Source organism: Myotis myotis, unplaced genomic scaffold (assembly GCF_014108235.1).
Source record: "Myotis myotis isolate mMyoMyo1 unplaced genomic scaffold, mMyoMyo1.p scaffold_m19_p_17, whole genome shotgun sequence".
NCBI lineage: Eukaryota > Metazoa > Chordata > Mammalia > Chiroptera > Vespertilionidae > Myotis > Myotis myotis.
In genome coordinates, this window is record NW_023416321.1 from 42513054 (window position 1) to 42539721 (window position 26668).

A 26668-nucleotide genomic window follows, 5' to 3' on the forward strand; every position below is an offset into this window, starting at 1 on the left:
TCAAAGAAGGAAGAGCTTCCTACAACAGTTTAAGCAGCAATGGAGACCGAGGGTGAGGGGTGATTTTATGTCTAGCTCACGACTAAGGAGTTCTTAAAGCATGAGAGGATAATGGTTATCTCTTAAGAGAGCTTCCAGGGAAGCTTTGTTTTCAGGGAGGGGCAGATTTCAGTGTAAGCCAAGCAATGAGGGCAGTGTTCCAAGGAATGTAAGAAATCCCATGTTTTCCCAGGATGGCCAGTATTAGGTGAGGATACAACTAAGATTGGCTACTGTTATCGGATTCTACCTTCTTTTCCGGCCTCTTGCTGAACATTTGCCTATTTATTCATTTCCTCATTAAGTGAATAACCAAATGAAATGACAGTGTGGAATTGGACTAATAGGTTGTAACTTTTAGCAGATAATTGGATAATATATTAAGGCCAGTTGTTTTATAAATTACTTTAAAGTTAGCTCAAGATGTAGTGTTAAAGTAATCAATCCAATGATCACTACAAAATAAGGGAAGCCGGAGGGAAACTTCCCTAGGAACTGAGGTCCAGAAGTGTTCAGCTGAATAATTTAACCTATTAGATAACAAGATTTGATTCATTTTATATTGTTTCTCTTAAATGGGTTGTATAATGTTCTTGTAAGATCTCTGTTAAGTTTTAATGGACAAGATTCTTGCTTGCTCCCTGTCTGCTAAAAAATGAGATAAATAGAAGGCCCATGCTACCTTCAGCACGTGTAAATCTGTAGTAGTAATGTCACAGATTATACCTTTTAATTATACATATAATGAAGGTTATACATTATAATCATGAATTGTCATAACACCATAGAAAGGTACAATGTAGCAACCTAAAGACAAAATAATGAGAGAAGGAAACTGACTTTTAAAAAATATTAATTGGCCTTCTTTTGCTATCAGAAGTTCTATGAGGAAGCCTTGTAAAAGATGCAGCAGTTTTCAAAGAAAAGAATACTTCAAATATATTCATTCTTAATTCCTGTTTACCTTCTAATTAATATAATATCAGTATAACAAACAACTAAACATCTGCAGGTCACAAAAAAGAAAAATCTCATGTTTAAAAAGGACCAGTGCCCTGGCCGGTGTTGCTCAGTGGTTGGAGTGTTGGCCCATGCACTGAAGTGTCTTGGGTTCAATTTATGGTCAAGGGCATGTACCTGGATTGTGGGTTTGGCCCCTGCTCCCAAATGGGGCTCATGCGGGAGGCAGCCAGTCGGTATGTCTCTCTCACATTGATGTTTCTCTCTCTCTCCTTCCCGCTCTTCCACTATCTCTAAAAAGCAATAGAAAAAATATCCTCATGTGAGGATTAAATAAATAAATAAATTGGACCATAAAATCTAGAACATATTCCCCCCTTAAGGGATTCTAATGCCAACTTAATAGTTCATATCATTATATGGGAGAGTTTGTATTTTAAAGTGTCTTATTTAAATTTTTTGCTTTCTCTTTTATTTTGTGTTGGTACCATATTTTTACTCAGCTTTGGGATCAAGCCTGTTTACTTCATTAAGAGAAATCTGCCAAGTGAGGTTTAACAGGTACTCTATGTTCTATATGCCTAAGGTCTGCCTCTAGGGTTCACCTGCTCCCCACCGGGGCATGTATGGGTTAGAGCACTTACTAATCAGGATTGACCTGGCTGCTATACTCTTATTTTTGGTGACTAAATCCTTCTCCATTAGATGCAAGCAAAATGTTTGTTTCTTTATTTGTTGCCTAAAATGGTAAATTTGATAATGTGGTGGTGGGGGGGGAAGAAACACAAATTCTTTGCAAATAAATTTTTTATTTGCAAAAACTGTAAGTACAAAACAGAGTGACAAAGATTTTCACATTCTGTGCATTTCTTTGGTCACCTTTCAATATTTGGGTGAATTACTCTTCACTTATGATTTTTGTGTGAACCTCGCGGCTCTTCACCCGCAGCTTGTTGACCTGGGACTCGGCGATGTCAGCCCGCTCCTCGGCCTCTTCCAGCTCGTGCTGGAGCTTGCGGAACTTGGAGAGGTTGACGTTGGATTGTTCCTCCTGAGAATGAATGGAAATGCATTCAGGAGTGAATAGAGTTCAGAATTTCTAGTTTCTTAAGTGAGTGGGTCTTGAATTTTCTTTTTACTTCAAAATGGTTCACTCTAGCAAACCTTTTTAAAAACCTAGAGAAAACTCTTGCCTTTTGCAACAGCATGGATGGAACTGGAGAGCATTATGCTAAGTGAAATAAGCCAGTCAGAGAAAGATAAATACCACATGATCTCACTCATTTGTGGATTATAGAGAACAACATAGACTGATGAAAAGGGACAGACCCAAAGACTGAGAAACAGCGATCAGGCTATCAATCCCCAGAAGGAAAGTAGGGGAGGGCAGGGGTAAGGGGAAGAGATCAACCGAAGGACTTGTATACATGTATATAAGCCATACCAATGGACATGGACAACAGGGGGATGGGAGCATGAGTGTGTGTGTGTGGGGGGGGGAGGTTGGGGGTTAATGGGGGGGATGAGGACACATTTGTAATACCTTAACTAATAATAATAATAAAAAAAATTAATTTAAAAAAAAATAAAAACCTAGAGAAATGATCTGGAACATTTTTTTTTTTGTATTAATGTCTCTCATTCATCTTGAACTCATGGATAACAAGGAGGGACAGGTGACATTTGTCTCCAGGGTGCTCTAAAAGTTCTCCTTTTAGAACTTCTAACATCTTAGAGCAGCGGTTCTCAACCTGTGGGTCGCGACCCCTTTGGGGGTCAAACGACCCTTTCACAGGGGTCGCCTAAATACATACTGCATATCAGATATTTACAGTATGATTCATAACAGTAGAAAAATTACAGTTATGAAGTAGCAATGAAAATAATTTTATGGTTGGGGGTCACCACAACATGAGAAACTGTATTAAAGGGTCACGGCATTAAGAAGGTTGAGAACCACTGTCTTAGAGCTACTCCTAAAGTGCCAACTTTCCAGCCTCTTCTTTCTTCACAATCCTGATAATGGAACCAGACCTTTAAAAATGCAGACATGGCCCTGGCTGGTTTGGGTCAATGGATAGAGTGTTGTCCCGAGGACTGAAGGGTCCCAGGTTTGATTCCAGTCAAGGGCAACTACTTCAGTTGCAGGCATGATCCCCTGCCCTGGTAGGGGCACATGTGGGAGGCAACCAATCGATGTGTCTATCTCACATCAATGTTTCTCTCTCTCTGTCTCTCTCCCTCCCTTCCACTTTCTCTAAAAATCAATGGGAAAATATCCTCAGGTGAGGATTAACAACAAAAATGCAGACATGCAATCTATATTATACCAAACCAATAGCCTTGAGTATAAATTATTGCCATTTAAGGCAGTTTTGGAATTAAACAAGAAGTTGATTATTTCCTAAAATAGAGTGGTCTCTGATTATGTTTGAATATATAGCAATGAATTTGAGAAGGCCAGTCCTGGTTTAGTCTCTAGTAATCATACTTTTTTAAAAGGCTCATTTAGAACCATCCAAAATATGTCATTCAAATTTAGAACATTAATAAAACTTAAATAACTAAATAATAGAGTTTGAAAAAAATCCCTCAGATCTTCCTCTTACAGATAAAGAAAGTTGGAGCTAGAGAAAGGTTAACTAAGTTCCTCTCTGTCTCTCTCTGACCTTAGAGGTCAGGGGGAAAATAAAAATTATAAATAACACTATAACTAATTTATAATATGTAGTTCTGTATAGCCATACTTTTATACTTAGGAAATTGATGTTACTTGATCATTATTTCCCATGAATCACAGGCTGGGGGAATGCAATAAGGTGGAATGCTAAGAATTCATGGTGTATATAATGATATTTCAAACAATGTTTCCAATATAGAATTCCTGTTTTCTCCTTGCCCTGCAAATCTGTTCTTCCCTTGGCTTTATATTTTAATAATACACCACCCACCTAGTTAATCAAACCATAACGTGACAAATTATCTTTGATTTCCTTTTCTCACCTCCCAAGTGCTACCTATTAGCATATCTTGTAGTTTCTACCTCCAAAATAGCTCCACTTCTGTCTGTATGCGCCACTACTATCCTAATCCAAGCCATGGGACCACCTGAAAAGCCTCCTAAAATGTTTTGCTATACCTACCTATGATACCCCAAAATCATCCTCCATCTAGTAGCCAAAATACTCTTTAAAAAAATATAAACCAGGGCATGACTGACCAAATGCAAAATCATCCTGTGGCTTCCAGTGTCCCATTATGCTTTAAAAAAAGCCAGACTTCTTATTATGACCTAGAAGACCATGTGATCCTCCTCCTGCCAGCTCTTCAGCTCTATCTCTCCTGCAACCTCCCTCATTATTCTACTTCTTGAACCAGACTCTTTTCCATACAAAAGCTTTGCATTTGCTCTTCTCCATCCCTAGAATGAAAATTTTCCCTGGCTTATCACGTGGTTGGTTTCTTCTCATTCTTTAGACCTTGATTGAACCATTTCCCTTTAATCTTTCCTCATTTTACCCTTTTTTCTTTCATCCCTTTAACCAAATTAGCTTGGACGTATCTGAGAACTGGAGGCTGCCTAATCACCATGAGAGATTCTGAACTCACCGCTTCCTCAGCTTGTCTCTTGTAAGCTTTCACCTTTGCTTGCAGTTTATCCACCAGATCCTGGAGTCTTAGTACATTCTTGCGGTCTTCCTCAGTCTGAAATTATTATATTTGAAAGAGTGAGTTTCTTGAAAGTACAAATACCATCATATTTTGTTGTATATTTGGTTTTTAATTCTCTGTAGACGGGTGAAAACCTAGACAGGCCATTTTCCTTACTTGGTAAGTGAGTTCCTTTACTCTTCTTTCATGTTTACGTAGACTCTTGACAGTTTCAACATTGCGCTTCTGTTCACCTTCAACTTCTGCTTCAAGTTCACGTACCTGCAAGAAAATGGGAATTTTAAAGACATTTATTACGATGCATTCATTTAATGGATTTCTACTCTTCAAATGGCCTGTAGTACTTCTTTTACTCTGCTTTAATTGTAGTTACTGATACCCTAGTCTAATCTCCCCCTTATAAGCTCTTGGCAGCAAGGAATATCTCTCATTCATCTCTGTATGCCACACATCATCCAGTAGTGTTAGGTATTGAAAAATCATGCATAGGATAGGAATGAGATGCGAAATATGCTGATCAGAAGACCCACCCTGGCCTCCAGTTTCTGGATCTGCTTCTTCCCACCCTTCAGGGCCAGCTGCTCAGCCTCATCCAGACGGTGCTGCAGGTCCTTCACCGTCTGCTCCATGTTCTTCTTCATCCGCTCCAGGTGGGCACTGGTGTCCTGCTCCTTCTTCAGCTCCTCAGCCATCATGGCCGCCTAATTAGCAGTAAATTAAAACCGTTCAGAAAGCTGAGATAGCACATTAAGATTCAGATTTGACCACCACTGCGTTGCCCTCTGCTCACATCAGTGATGGCCTTCTTGGCCTTCTCTTCTGCGTTGCGAGCTTCCTGGACAATGTCCTCCATCTCTCCCTGGATTTGGGAAATGTCTGTTTCCAGCTTCTTCTTGGTGTTGATCAGGCTGGTGTTCTGGTTAAAACATCACATTTAAAAATATTAAACACCTGAGAGAAAAATTAGGATGCCCACTGTTCTAATGAAATCACAAACTAGTTAATTAACTAATTGGTGTCCCTCCTTCTTATATAAAGTATCTCAGGTGACAATGTATTTTTAAAAGACAGTCAAGACTTGATGTCAAAATTAAGATAAGCAAAATATTATTTTAAATTTTATCCTCCATGAAACATTATGAATAAATTTTTAAATAATACTAAAATGTGAGCCAGAATTTGATTTTCCTTCTTCTGTATTTTTCACTCTTCTCCTATTCTATCTATTCACCTGGGTGTGCAGGAGCTGGACACGCTCACTGGCATCCAGCAGCTCCTGTTCTGCGATTTTCCTGCTCCTCTCTGTCTGCTCCAGAGTGGCCCTCAGCTCCTCAATCTCGGCCTGCAGCAGGTTGGCTCTGCGCTCAACCATGGCCAGCTGCTCCTTCAGGTCCTCCTGGCCCCGGAGAGCGTCATCCAGGTGTAGCTGGGTGTCCTGTGGGATGAAGGATCATTGAGACATCTTGTTCTCAGGGCTTCAGCCACCCCATCTGCTCTGGGGCCATCTCTTGACCCCTTTTACCTTGAGAATGCCTTGTGTGTTCCTGTAGTTCTTCAGGGCCTCAGCAGCCATGCGGTTGGCGTGGTTCAGCTGGATTTCCATTTCATTAAGGTCTCCCTCCATCTTCTTCTTGATCCTGATGGCATCATTCCTGCTCCTGATCTCAGCATCCAGCGAGCTCTGCATGGACTCCACTACTCTAATGTGGTTCCTCTTCATCTGGTCAATCTCCTCATCCTTTTCAGCAATTTTCCGGTCAATTTCAGACTTGACTTGGTTCAACTCCAGCTGGATGCGCAGGATCTTTCCCTCTTCGTGTTCAAGAGATGCCTGAATGACAGCAAGGGTGACATTAGCGGGGAATGGAAGTATATAGTATTCTAGAAATAGGAATGAGTTCCTACTTTTTTGCCACCATAACATATCTTTATTCTATTATAGAAATTTCTACAATGTTCTATTGTTGGTTTTATATATTTCTATCTCCCCATCTAGATAGTGCCCTTGAGGGCAAGGCCCTAACATCTTTGTTTTCTCAATGTCTAGCACAGTTCCTGACATACAATTATGTTACTTGTATATATGGTCAGTTCTCCATCCCCATACTCATATGCAGAGAAATTAGGGTCAATTGCACACAAGAATTGGTGAATCAAGAGTGTACAATAATATGTCTACCTCTGCCTCCTCTAAAGCAGCCTGAAGTTCAGACTTTTCTTGCTCAATTTGCTTCTTTAATTTTTCCAGTTCATGGATACGTTTCCCTCCTTCTGCAATCTGCTCAGTGAGATCAGAAATCTCCTCTGTTGGTGAACAAAAATAGAGAAAATTGTTCATTGAGGGAAAGCATTATTTAACTAGTTGTTAAAGAAAAGGTGAAATGTGCTCACGTTGCAAATTCTTATTTTCCCTCTTTAAGGTTTCAAGATGATCTAAGGATTCCTCATAAGCATTCTTAATCTTGAATAGCTCTGTGCTGAGGGAGCGGGACTCCTTCTGGGAAGCTTCAAGTTCAGCATGAGTTTCTTCATACTTCTGTTTCCATTCAGCCAGGATCTGAGGGGCAAGGAATGGTCAAGAAATTTAGAGGAAAAAGTTTAATGTAATGAAACCATTTATTCTAGCATCTCTGAGAGTTGAGATGATCTGGGACTGAAAAATTATGATTAATGAGAACAGTGGAAACCACAAGAACATATCCCTCCCCCATCCCACCCTCAACCTACCCATGAAGCAGGAGCTACTGAGAATAGTCCTCGGATGGTTTGAATAAGGCACACTGACGGTAGCAGGCTAGCTTGAATTATATGTTGGATGCTGAGGCAGAAGCTTCTGCAGAAATTACCTTGTCAAAGTTCCTCTGCTTCTTGTCCAGGGCTGCGCAGGCAGCATTAGATCTCTCCACATCAAGCATGAGGTCCTCCACTTCATTCTGGAGCCGCTGCTTGGTCTTCTCAAGGGAGGCACACTTGGCGTTCACGGCTTCTACGTGTTCCTCAGCATCCTGCAGACGCTGGGCCAGCTTCTTCCTGAAAAGTGAAATAGGGACAATAGAAGTGAATGGTCATCAGCAGAACTCGGTGTTCAAAGTGGGTACAAGAGAGTGATTTCCACAGTCAGACTCTTACAACCGTGCTTTTCAACTTGTTTTGGAGGTCCAGTTCTGTATTAACTCCTTCCCGCTCTCTTACCAACCAAATGCTGAAAACAACCCAAATTTCAATATCTCTGTACTTCATACTAGTAGTCTGACTTTAAGGTAATCCATGATCAGCCCAATGCAACATTTTACCCTTCAAGGTAGCGGATTCATTATTCCTTTATAGAATCTTAATATCTACCTTGAATTACTATTATTTATATTTCTTCTCCACTGAATTTTGATGTCCAGAGGGTAGAATCTATATTTTGCTAATCTTTGTGCTAGTATTCTTGTAGGCTGTCATACATTTTAAGTACTGAGATGTTATATTAATTGGATTTAAATAAAATATACTTATTTTTGTCTAATTGTATCCCCTATTTTTTTAGTTTTTCATAAATCCTTTAATAAAATGCTTTCCCAAATCAATATAAATTTTGCTTTGAGAGCTCAACTCAGAATCTCTTCCATAGCATCTAACAAAGCATTGTAATTCCAACGATATGGTTGTACATTAGCCATAGATTAAATGAATAGATCTCTTCTTAAACTTTCTGCTGAATAAGTAAGTCTATTCTGTCCAGTAATTGTTATTCTATCTACAACTGTCCCCCCTTTTAAAAACAACCATTCAGTTCCCTCTTCCCTTATGTCCTTTCTTAAAAAAAACTACTTTCCCTTCGTTTTTTCTTTGTTTTGAGAGCAATGGATATTTGCTCACTTACTAGAGGTAGCAGATGCACTCTGCTAAGAGAGATGCTTCATTTTAACTAAGTCTAGAACATACTTGGCCTCCTCCAGCTCCTCTGTGCGCTGGATGGCGTCCGTCTCGTATTTAGTCCTCCACTGGGCAACCTCACTGTTGGCCTTGGACATTGCCCTCTGCAGCTCAGCCTTGGCTTCCTGCTCCTCCTCATACTGTTCCCGCAGCAGGTCACAGTCGTGGCGGGAGGACTGCAGGGCGTGGGCCAAAGCACTCTTGGCCTGAAAACATAGAGATTGGCAATTTAATTATATATGTTTAAAGTTATATTTAGTACCTACGTTCCTATAGGTCACCAGGAGAAAACAATGATAATGACCAGAACAATAAAAAGTAAGGCTTACCTTTATCTCCTCTTCAAGTTGCCTTTTTAGCTCCTCAATCTGTTGTGTGAATGCTTGTTTGCCCCTTGAGAGCTGAGAAAGCATCGAGTCCTTTTCATCCAGCTGGCGTGAAAATTCACCTATAAAGACCAAGATCCAGAAAATTCAACTATACTGTGTAAATTAAAGCTCTACATTAAAACTGGAGCAGGGCTAGGGAGCTGAGTCAAAACATGAAGGAAAGCATGCATTACAACAAACCACCAACATCCACTTCAACCCTGACAAGAAAGTTTATGTAAAAATGAGAAGTATGGAAAACCTTGAGGCAGATTACATGCTTATGAACAACACAAAGATTTTCTTGATCTTTTGATCACCATAGAAATTGTTAAGAAACATGTGAAAAGTAAATCAAACCAACAGAACATTCCAGTGCCTTTTGTGAAAGGCAGTAGTGTTGTACTAGTTTATCTTCCATTGAATCAAAAAATTATCCTCCTGAAACAGGAGGCTTTGAGTAGTTCCCTTTGTAAGTAGAAGTGATGTTCAAAAGGAAATTATGGAATTATTTTTATATTAAGAAATGGTCAAGTATCCTTCCACTCCCAGAAGGAGTTGATGTATGGGATAACTAATTATATCATAAACAAAATGGCATTTATTTCCAATTCTTTAAGCACCATAATTCAGAAAATACATTATATTAAATATAGAGAAAAATTTTTCAACACCACTATTGAACTGGTTACCTGAAAGCCTTTTCTCTGACATTTAATAAGAATCACAACTTGCATATTTTATATACCACTAAATTACTAGCAGTAAACATGTATTGAGGAAGAGAAACTGCAAGGAGCATTTTTATCCTTTTAGAATACAGTTTTTCTTTTTCATAAGTGCACTTATCATCTGTATAACAATAATAAAAACCCCACTTTGAGCTTTGTTCTTGAAAGAACAACATTTGAATGAATATGAAAGTGAAGTGGTTCCAAACACTTCGATCCGCATATTGCTTTAATAGTCCAGAGGACCTATAAAACAATTTCCTTCATGTTACCCAGGGGATGGAGAACTGTAGTAGAAAGGTGGATCAGTTGATTGGGGGAGGAATGAATGCAGAAACTCCCCAGTTTGGATAATCAAAGTGCTCTGAACCTCACTGAATGTTCCTAGGCTGGGCTGTGGTCCTGATATTTCCCTACTTCCCGGGGTTAGCTACTAGCAATTGGAAAGACTTCAGGAAAAAGACTGCAGTAAGCTTCTTGGACAGGTCATTTCATCACTACCATAACTTACCATCTTTAAAATTGGGATAACATTCTAAGGTAATGAGGATAATAAAGTAATAACTTGTTGGAGCATCTTGAAAAGTGAAAATAAATATTGTGAGGATACAGTTTTTATTTAATAATTTTCATTAGAGTCAAGCCTGCTTTAAAATGTTAAAAAAACAAAAAGCCTGAATCTCTTTATTATTTAAAAACAAAAAGAAAGAAAGCTGTTCGTGCCTGTGGTCAATAATGTGCTCATATGAGTGAGCACCTCTCAGGAAGAGAATATGCGATCTCAAGTAAGTCAGTGCAGAGTTGTTGTTTGTGTTTTTTGGTTTTTTTTGTGTTTTTTTTAACAAATTGAGCATCCGAGGTAAATTTGTCATTGAAGGCCAACTAGTGAGTGGCCCACCTGATTCCGTCTGCAGGCGCGCCCTCTGAGCCGTCAGGTCATTGATCAGCCGCTGCTGCTCTTCTTCCTTTGTCTTCAGTTCACTCAGTTGATCCTCTAGAGTGCGGCACATCTTTTCAAGGTTTCCCTGTGTTCAAAAAGTGGCAGACGACATCGCAAGCAAGTATTTGGACCAGTAGAAATTGTTATTAATCCCAAGCATTCCGTAGGAGCTTCGGTACTCATCTATTTTGAGAATCAACTACTTTTACAAACAAAAAAAATTTAGGCCTTAGACTCTGATGGAAAGAGTAACAAGATACCACTTGGGAATTTGTCTTTACTCAACTGGCTTACTTGTAAGAGAGTAATTATATTTGATTCAGCTCATGAGTTCTTTTTGAGAAGCAAATTATGTATTTGTGCTTAAAAGAAAATCAAAAAGCCTAATCAAGGTCAGATGTTTTAAAAATCTCAAAATGTATAGTTGAATTGTACTTCTTATTTGAAAGCTTAAGTTTTCACTATGCACATTCTTTGGATATGTCTCAGCTCCCATAAAGAGTGAGCACTTTGCCCTGTCACACCTGAGTTGCCCCTCCCTCTGACCAGTCTCTTGCCAGCGAAAGGCTCATTCACATGTTTCTTGCAGAAATCTCTTACAGATATTATTTTTGCTTTGCCTGTTAGCTCATTTTGTTCAATAGATTCCACGTATGAGTGAAATCATATGATATTTGTCTTTCTCTGATTGGCTTATTTCACTTAGTATAATGCTCTCCAGGTCCATCCATGCTTAAATCATGACTGTACCTTGGCTTTGGAGACACTCTCCATGTTACTAGAGAGGTCATCTATCTCCATCTTCATCTCACTCTTCTCCTTCTCAAGCTTCTGCTTGACCCTCTGCAGGTTGTCTATCTGCTCCCCAAGTTCAGCCACACTGTCTGCGTGCTTCTTCCTCAGGGTGGCTGCTGTGGCTTCATGCTGCAGGGTGGCCTCCTCCAGGTCCCTGCGCATTTTCTGGAACTCAGCCTCCCGCTTCTTGTTCATCTCAATCTGGGCTGAAGTTGCCCCACCAGCTTCCTCCAGCCGCTCGCTGATCTCCTCCAGTTCCCGGGAGAGGTCGGAGCGCTGCTTCTCTGCTTTGGCCCGAGAGGCCCGCTCTGCCTCGATTTCCTCCTCCAGCTCCTCAATGCGGGCCTGGGAGTGATGAAAAACACAAACTTAGCTTGTGTTAGTAATTTTATCATGTTGAATTTCACTGGTGGAAACCAGGTATTTACCTGTAACTCCTTGATCTTCTTCTGCAGCTGCATCCCAAGGGCCTGTTCATCTTCAATCTTGCTTTGTAGATTGCTCATTTCAAACTCTTTTCTATTAGAAAAGCACTTGTTGTTAGTCACATAAATATTAATATTAATTTCCCCCATTAAACTTTTGTCTTTGCTGCTTACTTTTTAAACTTTTCATCAAGTTGCTGTTTGTCATTTTCAACATCCATTATGGATTCTTGGGCCAGTTTTAGGTCTCCCTCCAGTTTCCTCTTTGATCTTTCTAGATCCATCCGGATTTTCTTTTCTTGTTCCAAAGATCCTTCAAGCTAAAAGTTAATAATCCATGAATACAGTTCCTGGCATGTTACCACCTTTTGTCCCAAGTTGAACTTATAACATTTAACTCATGTAATCAGCAAATTATTTTGATTTTTCTTTGAATTAGACAAATTTATCCCATCTATTACTTTTTATTGCTATTTATCTAGTCCAAGGATTCATCATTTACAAAGTGAAATGCACCTCATTACAACATTGTTACAGTAAACTACTAGGGAGACCTCTTGTCATCTCCGTCTCCCCACTGGAATTCGTTGTGTTTGATGCTTTACCACATGGGATAAACACCATAGCAATATTTCCAAACCATGACCTTTGTCAAGTCCTCTCCTACTCAGACATTTACAGCGGATTCTCCATTCAATATCAAAACATGTTTGAAGCCAAATTTATCTCCCATGTTCTCCTTTGTCACTGTGAGAGAAAATCTTATGGATCATTATTGCTTCTTTGCTCTTGCTACACTTCTCATTGAGAGAACATTCTCTCTTCTATATCTCCTCATAGCCTCTCTTCTTTCAAGCTCAGATAAAGACCCATTTTGTTTATACAGTTTTTTCTTCCTTCTTTCCCCCTAATTTTACCCATATTATCTGTTACAACTAACTTTCTTTCTTTATTTTTTGTTTTACTAACATGTCCATATTAGTTCTTATAGCAGGAGTAGAGGCCCGGTGCCCAAATTCATGCATGGGTGGGGTCCCTCAGCCTGGCCGGCAATCAGGGCCAGTGGCGGGGAGGGACTGCAGTAGGTTAGCTGGCTGTGGGAGGTTGGCTGTGGGAGCACACTGACCACCTGGAGGTAGCTCCTGCATTGAGCGTCTTTCCCCTGGTGGTCAGTGCGTGTCATAGCGACTGGTCGACCGGTCGTTCTGGTTGTTTTGGTCACTTGGTCGTAATGGTCGCTTAGGCTTTTATATAAATAGATAATGTCCTATACTGTTTATTCATTGGACACTCCTGAAAGTACTCATTACACTGTAGGAATCCAAACTCATGCCCACTTAGTTACAAAATTAAAAAAAATAATTTTACATGATGTTAAGCTTACATCATCCACTTGTTGTTCAAGCTTGGTTTTAGCTTTGGTCAGGGTGTTGACTTTGTCCTCTTCTGCCTGCAGGTCATCCAGCGTCTGCTGGTGGGCCTCTTGGAGGGCCTTCTTCTCCTTGGTCAGCTTAGCTATGGTTTCATCCAGTCCTGCCATCTCTTCTGTGAGGTTTTTCACCTAGAAGGTCAAGGGAGAGATTGTCTCTACTATAAAGCAGCTAATTGGATGGTAGAACCTCTATAGAGTATAGCAGAATATGTCTCTTACCTTGTTCTCTGTGGCATGTTTCTCCTTTTCAACCTTGGCCAGTGTTAGCTCAAGGTCATCAATGTCTTTCTTCAGTTCAGAACATTCGTCCTCCAGTTTCCTCTTCTTGGCCGTCAGCTCAGCATTGATCTCTTCCTCATCCTCGGCTCTCTCGGTCACCTCTTTGATTTTGGCTTCTAGCTGGATTTTGGTTTTGATCAGCTGGTCACACCTTTCCTCTGCATCAGCCAGGCTATCTGCTTCCTAAGAAGGAACAATAGACACTTTTCTATTTTAGTTCTCTGCATATTTTCAGATTATATTAATATTTTGAAAGCAAACCATTAAATTATGTTTTAAAACATTAGGTTAATTTTTATTAGCTTCCCATCATTTAGGAAACATTTATTGGGCACTTACCACACTGATGATAAAATAAAGGAATTTAAGTCATGGTTCCTGGTGAAATTATGATACAGTTTTATTTCCAATGATGGTGTTCAGGGCACACCACCTCAAAATATGGCCCTTTGGCATACTAAAAATCTTAAGCTGAAGGAATTTGAGAAGGAAGGTCGTTTGACCTCATCCCCTCATCCTTCTTTCCATAAATTTCCCATGTGAGGAGGAAAGGAGACATTTTTATCACCAGAGATGGGGAGTTGGGAGCCAACAAGGCTGTATCCATAAGCCTTATTAAACTGATCCTTAACTTGCTAGTTACTTCTTTGCCATTAACTACCCTTAGCACAAACCCGTGTATCTTGTTCATTCTTTTAGTAATATTATATATGAAAATTTATAGAACATTCTAAGCATTTGTGAATTAGGAAAGATGGATAATAAGTCTCTTGGTAAGGTGGAATCTAGAATTTTCCCTAGCAATTTCTTAAATAACATTTTAGCATCGGATTACAAAAATGGGTTCTGACACTCACAGATTGAACCTGGAGTTGTAGTTCGTTTTTCTCTTGCATCAGAGCAACCATTTTTTCTTCCAGCTCTTTTCTCTTGGCCTCAGCCTTTGCAAGGTTTTCCTTGGTTTTCTCAAACTCTTCCTTCATGTTGGCCATCTCCTTCTCTGTCTCCGCACTCTTGAGGAGGGGCTTGATCTTGAAATACAGCTTCATCCAGGGCCAGTGCTTCACATTCATGAAGGCGCGGACATTGTACTGGATGCAGAAGATGGACTCTCTGTGATAGGAGCAGAAATTTTCAGTCAGGTTATAACAGGAATCAGAATTACAAGGCCTATGCTGATGGAGTTCAGTAAAGTACCCCTATTAATACCTTCTTTCCACCATCTTCTGGTACTCCACTCTTGCCAAGAACCCTCTGCACCTGGCCTGGGTTCGGGTAATCAGCTGGGCCAGCTTGTCATCTCGCATCTCCTCTAGGAGCCCCAGAAGACCAGCTTTGAAAAAGACCTGTGCATGAGCAGAGTTGTAGATCAGAAACTTTACATCAACTTCAAAGCGACAGGAATAGCATTAGGTAGACTTCAGAGACTATTACCTTGGTGTGACCAAATTTATACTGAGTGTGGTCAATGTCAATGGACCCAAGGAGCTTCTCAGAAGCCTTCTTGCTGTCAATGAATTGTCCTTCAGGGATAGCACTTGCATTTAATACCTTGTACCTGTTTAACAAATAAATTATATAGCTGTTGTCATGAACAAGAAGTCTTCCTGCCTTATTATAGAAACATAGCTGTTGAGTAGTATAACAAACATAAACAAGAAATCATATCTACTTCTTTATTCTCCATATATTCAAAGGGTGTCAAACTTTTGGTATTTCAATACAGAGTCAGTTAAATTTGTTTCATATATATGTATATTAAGTATCTTTACTGTTGAAATTATTACAGATATCCTCTGTTTCCTCATTGACCCCCTCCACCCTACTCCTTCCCACTTCCCAGGCCTTCACAGAACTATTGTCTATGCCCACTATTGTCTATGCATATAAGTTCTTTGGTTAATCTCTTCCCACCCTCACCTCCTTCCCTCTGAGGTTGGTCAGTGTGTTGCATGCTTCCATGTCTCTGGATCTATTTTGTTTGTCAGTTTCTTTTGTTTATTAGATTCCACATATAAGTGAGATCATGTGATACTTGTCTTTCTCTGACTGGCTTATTTCGCTTAGCATAATACTCTACAGGTCCTTCCATGCTGTCTCAAAGGGTAATAGATCCTCTTTTTATAGCTGCATAGTATTCCATTATGTAAATGTGCCACACCTTTTTTATCCATTCACCTACTTGGTATATTTCAGATCTTAGCTATTGTAAATAATGCTTCTATGAACATAGGGGTGCATATATTTTTTCTGATTAGTGTTTCGGGATTCTTAGGAAATATTCCTAGAATCAGGATCACTAATGAGCCTTTCACTGAAAAATTAACGTATATAAGAGAAACCTCTTAAAATAATTCATGGTGAGAAAGTCTGACCTCTGTTTGAAGTCTGCATAAACGATTCTGCTTGGGAATCCCTTCCTACAGATGCGGATGCCTTCCAGCACACCATTACACCTCAGCTGGTGCAGGACAAGTTCATGCTCCATGGCCCCTAAATGAAAGATACACATGCCTCATTTCATGGTCTAGCACAAACACACCAGCTTGTCTGGATATCAGAGCTGTCTTACCGGGAGTTTTGGTTTCATTGGGGATGATGCACCGTACAAAGTGGGGGTGTGTGCTCCTCAGGTTGCTCATCAGCTTATTCAGATTCTCCTGTGAACCCATATGAATAGTTGGTTTAAAAAGTATACTATTTTCAGACACTCATATGTACAGACATAATCATGCTCCATGGCATTCATTTAATACTTCTTAAATTTTTAATTATTTTTACATTTTATTTTTCAATTACAGTTTATACTCAATATTATTTTGTCTTCTTTTTAGGCGTACAGCATAATGGTTAGACAAGCATATACTTTACAAAGTGTTCCCCCTGATATTTCCAGTACCCATACAGATTAGAATTTGCAGAGAGTTAACTCTGAAATGTCCACATTCCTAAAATGGTCTTTTATTGCCTATTTTTGTGCATTATATATAGAGATTTTGTCTCCTAAATGTTGAAGTGGTTGTTCACTGATGTTGAGTGTGATAGAATACGTTGTCAATTTAGTATGACATTCTAAACATATGGAAATACTTCCAGCCACTCTTTTTGCCTAGATATGTGATCTGGTTTTACAAATAAGTCAGTATCTTTCTCCAAATCTCCATTTCTTTCTTTACCTGACTTGCAGTTGTATCTCCTTCCCTATCACATGCTTATTCCTTATCATAGTTAGAGAGCTGTGTCCTCCTTCTGGTTCCACAGTGAGTAGCCTTCTAATGCCTTGTTCTGGGAACTGGCAGAAAACTGACAGCCATGTTACCAAGTGTGAGCTGTTTTCCAAGGAAATCCTGGTTTTTTGGAATAACTAGAGCTTCAGTTTTTGCCAGCTGGATTGTCAAAAGAAAAGTAAATTTTCCTTAAAGGGCTATTTTTTAAATTATATCTGGGGTTTTGTGTGTGTGTGTTTTTTTTAGATCAGCTTCCAATTCCTACCACTATTCTATCCTCAGATTTTGAAATCTCTTCATTTCAGTCTATGCCAATATTCGCCTAAGCACCTGCATCATTTGGAGGCTTCTAAAGGCTCAAGAAAATGGCATGTTTTGCTTAATCCTACCCCATTAGAAACTTATGAGTGTCAAATGACCTCATTTCCCGGCCCCAAATTGAATTTTACCATCTGATACTTATTTCTGCAATTCACGCTCATCCCTCCTGAGGCCTGTGTCTCCTATGTTATACTGAGTATCTCTTCCAAAGTGCCATAAGACTCAGTTCTACCCGCTGACCTCTCTCCTTGAGTCATACCCAGTATTATAATCCTTGCAACATTAATTCCCCTTTCCCACACAGTAAAATTAAGTTTAATTTTCCTGAATCTAATTAGAGAAAATGAAGTTTGTACCCTGAAGAGAGCAGACACGGTCTGAAAGGAAGAACCCTTCTTCTTGGCAGCTTTCTTTCCAGCAGCAGCATTAGCCTCTAAGGGGAACCAAGAAAGCACAACAGTCATATACAGGCTTCCTCACATGAGGTTTCAGACATTCAGTAAAAGAGAATTCTATCGAAAATTACCTGCTTCAGCGGCTGCTGCTGCCCCGGAGAAAAGGTAGGCTAGAACCTTCAGCGAACACTTCTGGTACAGCCCGAGCACAGTCTCATTCAGGGGGTCCTTGTTCTTGTCAAGCCACCCGGCAATGTTGTAGTCCACGGTGCCCGCGTAGTGCACCAGCGAGAAGTGGGCCTCAACCTTGCCTTTGACAACCTTGGGCTTCTGGAAGTTGTTGGACTTTCCCAGATGCTGCTCATACAGCTTGTTCTTGAAGGAGGTGTCTGTGGCCTTGGGGAACATGCACTCCTCCTCCAGGATGGAGAAGATGCCCATGGGCTAGAAGGAGCATAACAGGCTGTACCTCAGTATTCAATACCAGTCTATTCCAATGACTCCATTGTCTGCAGGAGCCAAAGCCACTTTGGTGCTGCCGCTCTGTTACTAGAACACTGGATTTAAGTGCTGTGAGAGCAAGGCTCTTGGTCTGTTCGGTGCAATGACAGAGCAGCACCAGACATATGGTATGTGCTTAATTAATATTTGTTGAACAACAGTACATGGAATGAAATTATGTATATATCTAACAGCAGTGTGGTGGTTGCCAGAGGGAAGGGGGTTGAGGGAGAAGGGGGTCTTAATATAAGGTGACAGGAGAAAAATGGACTTTGGGTGGTGGGCACAAAGTGCAGTATACAGATTTTGTAACATAGAAACCCACACCTGAAATCGATGTTCATGTTGACCAATGTCATCCCAATAAATTTAATGAAAATTTAAAAAAAATTATGTGTATATAAATGTAGCTCACTTTTAGCAATAGGTTTACCAAAAATTTCATGTACATAGACATCAAATAATATAAGTAATATTTTAAACAATCATATCTGTATTTCTCAGTAGCCACCCCCTTTCAACATTTGACCAGTGATCAAAACGTCATGGGAAAAAATTTTTAAGTTAATGTTGTTTTCACAGTGACATTGCACCCCACTGCTCCATGGTCCCTCCTCCATGGGTCTTTGGACAAACCAGAGGGTATGAAATGCCACAGTCCCTGCTGGGCTCCCATCATATTCTTGGGGATAACTGTGCCCTGGGGTCTTAACCACCTAGGCACCTCTCTAGGTGCTTTCCAAACACTTAGCCTTTATGCACAAGGGGATTCTACTGTCAGAGGGCTTACAGCCTGGGTCAGTGGGCTTAGGGGCAGCAACGTATTAGCAGGAAAGAGTTAGAGCGAAGAGGTGATGGCCCCACGTAAAGAGGAGCTATCCCTGGGGAGTAGCATTTATTTCTTTACCTTCTCGATGAGCTCAATGCAGGCAGCCAGGTCCATCCCGAAGTCAATGAACTCCCACTCGATGCCTTCCTTCTTGTACTCCTCCTGCTCCAGCACGAACATGTGGTGGTTGAAAAACTGTTGCAGTTTCTCGTTGGTGAAGTTGATGCACAGCTGCTCCAGGCTGTTGTACTAAATATAAGTATAAAATACAAATTACCGTTAATTTTATAATAAAAGCTTCTATTGGATAGGGGCTTTCTTAATCGGTAAGCCCAACTGCCCTCAGGATGGTATGGCTTCATCCCGCCTGTCTTTTTTGCTGCTGTGGGTGAGGAAGTGTTAGCACCCTCGTTGGAAGTATCTCCTAAGTAGGAATACACAGGGTCTGAATGATACTCCTTATGCAATAAAACAATTATTTGGTTTTCACAATATATATTTTTACTTATAGGTTTCATAGGAATTTATCTCTCTGATTATGTCATATAACTAGCTAAGGTTGATACATCTGAGTCACTATGGTCTGTGGGTTGTTATTAATAATAGAGTGATATGTGATTAATGGAGTGATATGTGATTTACCTATAGGTCCTAGTTGAATTTGTCCTGTGATTGGTTAGATACCATTCCCATCATCCAAGTTTACTTAGGTAGGAATTGACAGAGTTGGAGTTTGAGTCCAGACCTGTCACATTCCAAGTTCGTGCCCTTTTATGGACTTTCAGTCTTCTTTCACATGCCTATTTAGTTTGTAGTACAGCTATTTCTCATAGAACTTTTTCAGTATTGATTGCAGTAGCATGATTTGTAAACTTCCCTGATCAAAGTTTCTGATGACTCACATCAAAGATCTCAAAGCCAGCGATGTCCAAGACCCCAATGAAGAACTGCCTGGGCTGCTTGGTGTCCAGCTGCTGGTTGATGCGGGTGACCATCCACAGGAACATCTTCTCGTAGACGGCTTTGGCAAGAGCACCCACTGAATTGATCACCTTCAGAGTAATAACTTGATGTTATTAAAGACATGTTGGGAAGGCTTAGCATATGTGTCATTCATTAAGGTCGTGGGCTTACCTGCTGTACAGTTTGGCCTTTGGTGACATACTCGTTGCCGACCTTGACCCTGGGGTAGCAAAGGGCTTTGAGCAGATCAGCAGAGTTCAGACCCTGGAGATAGGCCGCTTTGTCAGCAACTATAGAGACACAATTTAGGAACACAACATGATCTGATGTGCACCCCACTGTTCAGAGTAGAGAGTGCATCACTATAGAAAGTCTGTGCAGGAGTACATTTCTGTGTGTTCATCAGAAGCTTAGTTGTAAATGAGACATGAGTTAGGAACTGGCTTTTTTGCCTAGATTCTCCTGTTAAACCCAGATGTGGCTATATTTTTATACCTTCAGTGCCATCTGGCTCAGCTTGCTCCTCACGCTGCTTTTGCTTGAATTTCATGTTCCCATAGTGCATTACTGCCCCTGTGAGCTTATAGATGGCACCTCTTTCTTCAGAAGTGAAGCCCAGGATGTCAATGGCACTCTACCGGGAGAAATGAGAGGATAAAGATTAGGGCAGAAGAGACTAACTTATTTAGAAGAATTTATACTATATACTTACCACACCTACAGTAGGTTGCTATTGTCATTCCCATGCATAATGTAGTTTTAAAAACCTGCATGTGTAACTTACATCCGTGGCTATCAACTCTTCTTGGTCATCAATGCTGGGGACTGTGATCTCCCCTTGACTGACAAAGGCATAGTCATATGGATTCGTGGTGATCAGGAGCATTTCTGGGCACATAGAATTCAGGAGATACATTGTACATTACAGGTTGTTAATAAAAAAGATTAACTTTCATCTGTGAATTTAAGATCTTTCTTACCAATCAGTTCTGGCTTCTTGTTAGACATGATCTGATAAAAAATATGGTAACTTCTTTCCGCCTTTAGCTGGAAAGTAACTCTGGACTTCTCCAGAAGATCTGCAGTGGAAAGTAGATATTAGATTGGAGGGAAATTGTAAAGTTCCTGGGGTGACTTGGCATTATGGTCATCAGTTCTATTTTATTGGCCCCTTGCGATTTCAGCTGAATGTTCCCATGAGGTACCACATAGTACATCTCTACAATGGCAGTTGCTCTTAAATCTCTAGAAAGAAACTAAAGCTTGCTGGCCCAAGGCATATTCATTTCTCATACAGAAGATGCCTGATGCATGAAATATAATAGATTCTTTAACTCCTCCTCCCCAGGATCTCTTCTCACTTTATAATAGAAGGAATACTAAAAGTGAAATTTGTCAAGGCTCGGACTTGGAAGCAATCAGACATACTCCACCCAGAGGCAACTCATGTATCCCTAGTGTTAGTTTTGGTTTTTTTCTTAGAAAATTTTGAGGTCAATTCTGAGGCTGGAATAATTCAGACAAGCCTAACAGCTCCTCGCAGTTATTACAGAATCATTAGCTCATGACTGACGTGAATAAAGTACACTGTGGACTCTGGTTAAGATTGGCATTAACTGTGGGCATGTTTGGCAGCAGAATGGTATTAAACAAGCTCTAGGCTCAGCAGGAGCTGAAAGATGTTCCTCCAAACCATCATTTGTCATTCTTGGATTCTATTTAGGAGGTCCTGTTACTCACATGTTTCAATATCAGCAGAAGCCAGTTTCCCCGTGGTACCAAAGTGGATCCTGATGAATTTACCCTTGCAAGTAAAAAAGATATTATGTGCAAAGCTTGCAGCACACAAGAAAGATGAGATTGAAATGAAAACTCAGACATGCTTTCTCTGGCATTTAAAGGCTGAGAAGACCCCTCTGTGACCAAGACACTTACAAAGCGAGAGGAGTTGTCATTCCTCACGGTCTTGGCATTGCCAAAGGCCTCCAGCAGGGGGTTGGCACTGATGATTTGATCTTCCAGTGTCCCCTGCAAAGGCAAGCGCAGTGCTCACATCTGAGGCTCCCCACTTCCTGAGCGCCCCGACAGTCTTGATTCTGACTGTGGTATTGGACTCACCTTCATTTTGCCAGAACCTTCCTCCTTCTTCTTCTCTCCAGTAACTGCAATTGTTGCAAAGTACTGGATGACACGCTTGGTGTTCACAGTCTTCCCTGCACCAGATTCTCCGCTGTCAAATGGTGACCAAGCGAATATGAGAAATTAAGCCATGAAACTACTTCCACCATAAGCATGTACTACCTAAGCATCTATTTTATGCCTTCATTAGCGTCTCCTAGAGCTTTTTCTGTGCCTACCTAAAGCTCATATTACTTCTGTTGCTTATCATTGACAAGATATAAATTCATTAATTCATTATTCATGGAACACATATATCTTTAGTGCTTAAAATATGCCAGGCTCTCTTCTAGGTGCTGAGGCCTGGGCATGGGTGGTCCAAAAAGCAGCCACTCAACAACTAGGTAGGAAATTAAACTATTGGTTTAAAAAACTATGAAAAAATGCAAGTGTTCTTCAGTTTCCTTAGACCAAAGATATGGCTCAAGTTAGGTCTTGGAAGGAATAGACATTCCTCAAGTAGGCCTTAAAAACCACTGGTAACATTCCCAAAATGCTTAACCTTCAGAAGGCTATACATTGCTCACTGAGCTGTACCGGGTTTAGGCCATGTCCGAAGAATGGATTTTGTATCTCCTTCTCCCAGGTAAGTCCTGTGGAACTTTCAAGACTGGACTAGAATGATGTAATTTGCGGCATTGTTATTTTACATTCTGATACATTCTAAAATCCTACAATAAAGTGAAAACAATATCTAGTTTTAGGCTGATTATGCTATTGCTTTAGTATGTGGGCTAAATTTCTTCTTTTGGTTTTTATTATCCCAGTGAGAATAAAATACTAATAAGACTCAGAATAGGAATACATACGTGATTAGGATAGACTGATTCTCCCGATCTGGAAGAAAAACAGTGGACAATCAGCATATTTACCAGATACCCAAACAAAACTTTGTATAGGGAAACACTTAGGACATTGAGCATACGTGTCATATCCAATGAAGTTTTTCAATATATTATTGTATAGTTATATATGATATTATTCTTAAGTTGAGGAAGAAAAATATATAAAGTGCTGTCATATCTTAAATTCCTTAAGCCCCCACAGGAAGTGTGTCCTTCTGGTTTACAATAAAGAATAGTACTTTGAAAAGGCAGATAGATACATTCCCTAGTTGTCATGTGTGGATTTCAATGTCATGCTGAGTGCTGATAATGCATGCAACTGGAAAATGCACAATATGCTAAGGGTTTTGGCTGTAGTTTAATTGGTTAAAATAGTATTAAGCTAAGGTTGAGATTTACTTTCTAAATGGATACATTGGAGACACACACACACACACACACACACACACACACACACGCCTTTGTGTCATGGCCACAGATTGCAACCCTAACTGCTCAGTCTTCCCAAAAGTATGGCATTGGGTCAAAGAAAGAGCAAGTGAAAGAGGGTGCTTCAATCAGAGTAAAACCTTTTTAAAGGGGAAAAAATAACAATTTCTGTTTATATGCCTGTAGCCCTTAAACACCCCTTCATTCAAAGAAAGGATATCATATCTGAAGTGAGCTCTGATGCTTTAAAGAGATAAAAGTACTTCTAAAAGCATCTACAAGAAACTTAGGCACTAAAATGATTGAACACATTTTTTATTTCTATTCAGACAGTTATTACTTCATCTTACTCTTGCTACTTAAATATATAAAATAAATCACATCTTTTCAAGCAGGGAGACTAACTAAGCAGACTGATAGGGATGGGGCAGTTTCCTGCCCTGGTAGGATCATGGAGGTGGAATCAGGAGGACTGAGTTTTAGTCCCCACTTTTACAGTATGTACCTCATTGTGTTCTAGTCTCCTCTTCTGGACAACTAGTGGGTTTGATTAGATTATTTCTAAAGGTCTTTATAGTTTTAACCTTTTCTGACTGTAGGTGGTAAAGTAATTCATAGGAGAACCAGCTGAGCCACTCACCAGTCAGCATGAACTGATAGGCGTTGTCAGAGATGGAGAAGATGTGGGGCGGGGCCTCCTGGCGCTTTTTGCCTCGGTAGGCGGACACCACCTCTGCATTATACACCGGCAGCCACTTGTAGGGGTTGACAGTGACACAGAACAGGCCCGAGTAGGTCTGCACCAAAAGAAAAAATAATAATTATTGTATGGAGACCTTAATTACTATTTTTTTAAAAATATTAACTACCTGTATGAGCAGAAGGCCATGATAAGGCACTCACGTAGATCATCCAGGCTGCATAGCGCTCTTTGAGGTTGTACAGCACAGCGGGCTCATGCAAGTGGGTCATCATGGCCATGTCCTCGATCTTGTCGTATTTGGGAGGGTTCATGGGGTACACTTGGTCATCTTTCACAGTTACAGTCTGCGAAGTAAGAGAGGCCAGATCAAAAAATCAGTGTCAGCTCACCTAAGACAAAATGCAGGCCAGTCTAACCATCTCCAGGTGATTTACTCACAGCTCCTTTTTCAGTCTTGACTGTCACCTTCCCTGATTCCCTGCTCTGCACAAATGCTTTCACAAAGGACTCTTTAGGGTCCACCACAAACACTGATGACTTGGCATCAAAGGGCTTGTTTTGGGCCTCAATTCGCTCCTTTTCAGACTTTCGGAGGAAAGGAGCAGCCTCCCCAAAAATAGCCATCTCCTGGTCGGAACTCATGGCTGCGGGTTAGCGATGGCAGCGCCGTTGGAGACTTTGCCTAGCATACGAAGAAAAGATAGTAGTGAAATTCAGAAACTGAACCATTAGATTCACGTTTAAAAAATAAAACATCATCTGATTTTCTAACCACTTGGCTGTATGTCCGAAACTAACACAGAATAATATTGAAAGTAAACTAACTGGAAAAATGCTTTTTTTCATTTAAGAGAAGAAAAAACATTTTTTATTCACTGGCCAGCTGAGCATTGAGTATGACCACCTCCCTGGCTTGGCTAGAGGAGAAATGTCAGTGTCTGTGTTCCATGCCAGTGCTGACAGACACTTAATCATGCATTTGGAAAGAAACTGTTGTAACCTGGCTCACTTACTCTTTGATATTGTAGTTGCTTTCTGAGTTCTATTACATATGTATATTGATTTTTATAAGCTGCCTATTATTTATTGGTTTATACAAAACACAAAGCAAGATGATGGCAGGGTGTTCTCCATCTCTTCCACGTACTGTTCTCATCTTCCAATTGGATGATAAGTACCTCGCAGGCAGGGAGCACCTTCCCCTCTGTGGCATCCTTCACACCTCCCAGAACACAAGGTGGATGCAGCACATAGCTCAAAGCTGGCTTTGTGAGTAAAAAGAACTATAGAAATAGGTTGCAAAAGTTCTAGGAACTATTTTGCCTGTGGTGAAAATCTTTTCATTCTAGATTTAGATTTTCAGAGGCTAATAAAGGAAAGCCAAAATGTGAGGGCTTTGTTTTGCATCATTTTGTTAAAATAGATTCTATTCATCAATTTCTCTTGTTCCTGTACCATAATTTTGACAAACTAAGCTCTTTCACCTGTCTTTAGTGTGTATCAAAGACTTAAGATAAAATGTTATTGTATTTTCTTGCTTTGTTACTAATATTATAAAAATTTCACAAACATTTTCAAGATCAGCCTCTTGCCACTTTAACATTCATTAATCCTGTCCACAATGATAATAGGTAATCTATTTTATAATAACAATGATATCTTTCCAGGAAAACTTAAAGCACTTGAGCAGACTTTTTCACATTTTCCCAGAGTCCAGTGATTAGAGTGACACAATTAAAATGCTTTGTCTTGCTGAAATTATTCATCATCATTTTCCATATTTTAAAAATTTTCCATTTTACAGATTATGAAACAACATGCAGATTTAAGCCACTTTCCAAGGCAAGGATTCAATCCATTTAGACAACATCTCTAGTTTTTTATATTATTTAGTGCTGGGTAAAAGCTGTAGTATAGGAAATTTACATTTTCTCTATAAATTAATAACACTGAAATGTATTGCATGTTAGAATTAAACTATTTAAAAGACAACCTGCAGTGTTGCAAATAGAAAAATTATGTATAAAACGCCTAAAGACCTGAGAAAGCATTTTTATATATGACAAAGGGCATAAATGCATATGAAATCAGTTTCTAAGTCCCCTTCAGAATTTTTCAAGGGAAGTATGACCATCCATGGAATTGAAATGCTTTTATTTGATAACCCCTGACCCCTCTCCAAGCCACTGCAGAAGGTTTCTTGCACCCTTGAGGAATGAGAAAAAAAATCAGTCTCTTACCTTAGAGCTGCAATCTGGAAGTGGATCAGAACTGCAAGAAAAAAGACAAATTTATTCTGCATTACATTCTAACAATTCCCAATTATAGCCTGCATAATTCTTAAGTCGGGACCAGAAAATGACTGGGGCCACTAAAACGTCTAATTAAAATTGCTCCGGAGTACGTTGGTGCCTCACTGGCAGGGCTGCCAGGGGCAGTGGGAGCCAGGATATGTGGCCTGGCATGTGTGAGGGCAGCCAGGCATCCCTTACCGTCCTTCGCACAGAGCCCTGTCCTCCCACACACGTACCTTGAAGCTTTATGAGGAAAGACGAGGCATACTCATTCCAAGGGCACTTTTATAGCTTTATGAGGAAAGACAAGTCATACTCATTCCAAGGATTCTGTTATAGGATCAAATATGGAAAACACGTAGCCTCCTCCTCTTTCTTAAAACATGTCTGGCAAAACATGTTTTTGGCAATGAAGGTCTCC

General features: G+C 40.1%; 1 protein-coding gene across 1 annotated transcript; it reads right to left on the bottom strand.

Annotated features, from left to right (window-relative positions):
- Positions 1-1788: 1788 nt before the first annotated feature.
- MYH1 (myosin heavy chain 1) lies at positions 1789-26596 on the bottom strand. Its single transcript, XM_036341626.1, has 40 exons — positions 26484-26596; positions 26194-26224; positions 24392-24635; positions 24154-24297; positions 23891-24047; positions 22786-22813; positions 21917-22028; positions 21734-21826; positions 21539-21602; positions 20779-20877; positions 20583-20686; positions 20294-20432; positions 19970-20088; positions 19738-19887; positions 18914-19084; positions 17637-17949; positions 17467-17543; positions 16135-16222; positions 15938-16055; positions 14997-15120; positions 14772-14908; positions 14420-14675; positions 13503-13745; positions 13236-13412; positions 12026-12171; positions 11855-11945; positions 11382-11771; positions 10590-10716; positions 8922-9040; positions 8602-8798; positions 7518-7701; positions 7063-7228; positions 6851-6975; positions 6194-6502; positions 5903-6106; positions 5462-5587; positions 5202-5372; positions 4828-4932; positions 4609-4704; positions 1789-2050 (listed from the first exon to the last, which is right to left on the bottom strand). Exons 3-40 carry the CDS (start codon positions 24593-24595, stop codon positions 1898-1900), a joined length of 5826 nt encoding a protein of 1941 aa, XP_036197519.1. The 5' UTR covers positions 24596-24635; positions 26194-26224; positions 26484-26596; the 3' UTR covers positions 1789-1897.
- Between the last annotated feature and the right edge of the window lie 72 nt (positions 26597-26668).

Bases quoted from the DNA above. Each gene is read 5' to 3' on its own strand.
- MYH1 (XM_036341626.1), bottom strand. From the start codon at position 24,595: ATGAGTTCCGACCAGGAGATGGCTATTTTTGGGGAGGCTGCTCCTTTC. The intron at 14,909-14,996 runs GTAATAGTCTCT...GCTCATGCACAG, and splicing joins ATAAATTTGGTCACACCAAG to GTCTTTTTCAAAGCTGGTCT. The intron at 9,041-10,589 runs GTGGGCCACTCA...TGGTCTTTATAG, and splicing joins GCGCCTGCAGACGGAATCAG to GTGAATTTTCACGCCAGCTG.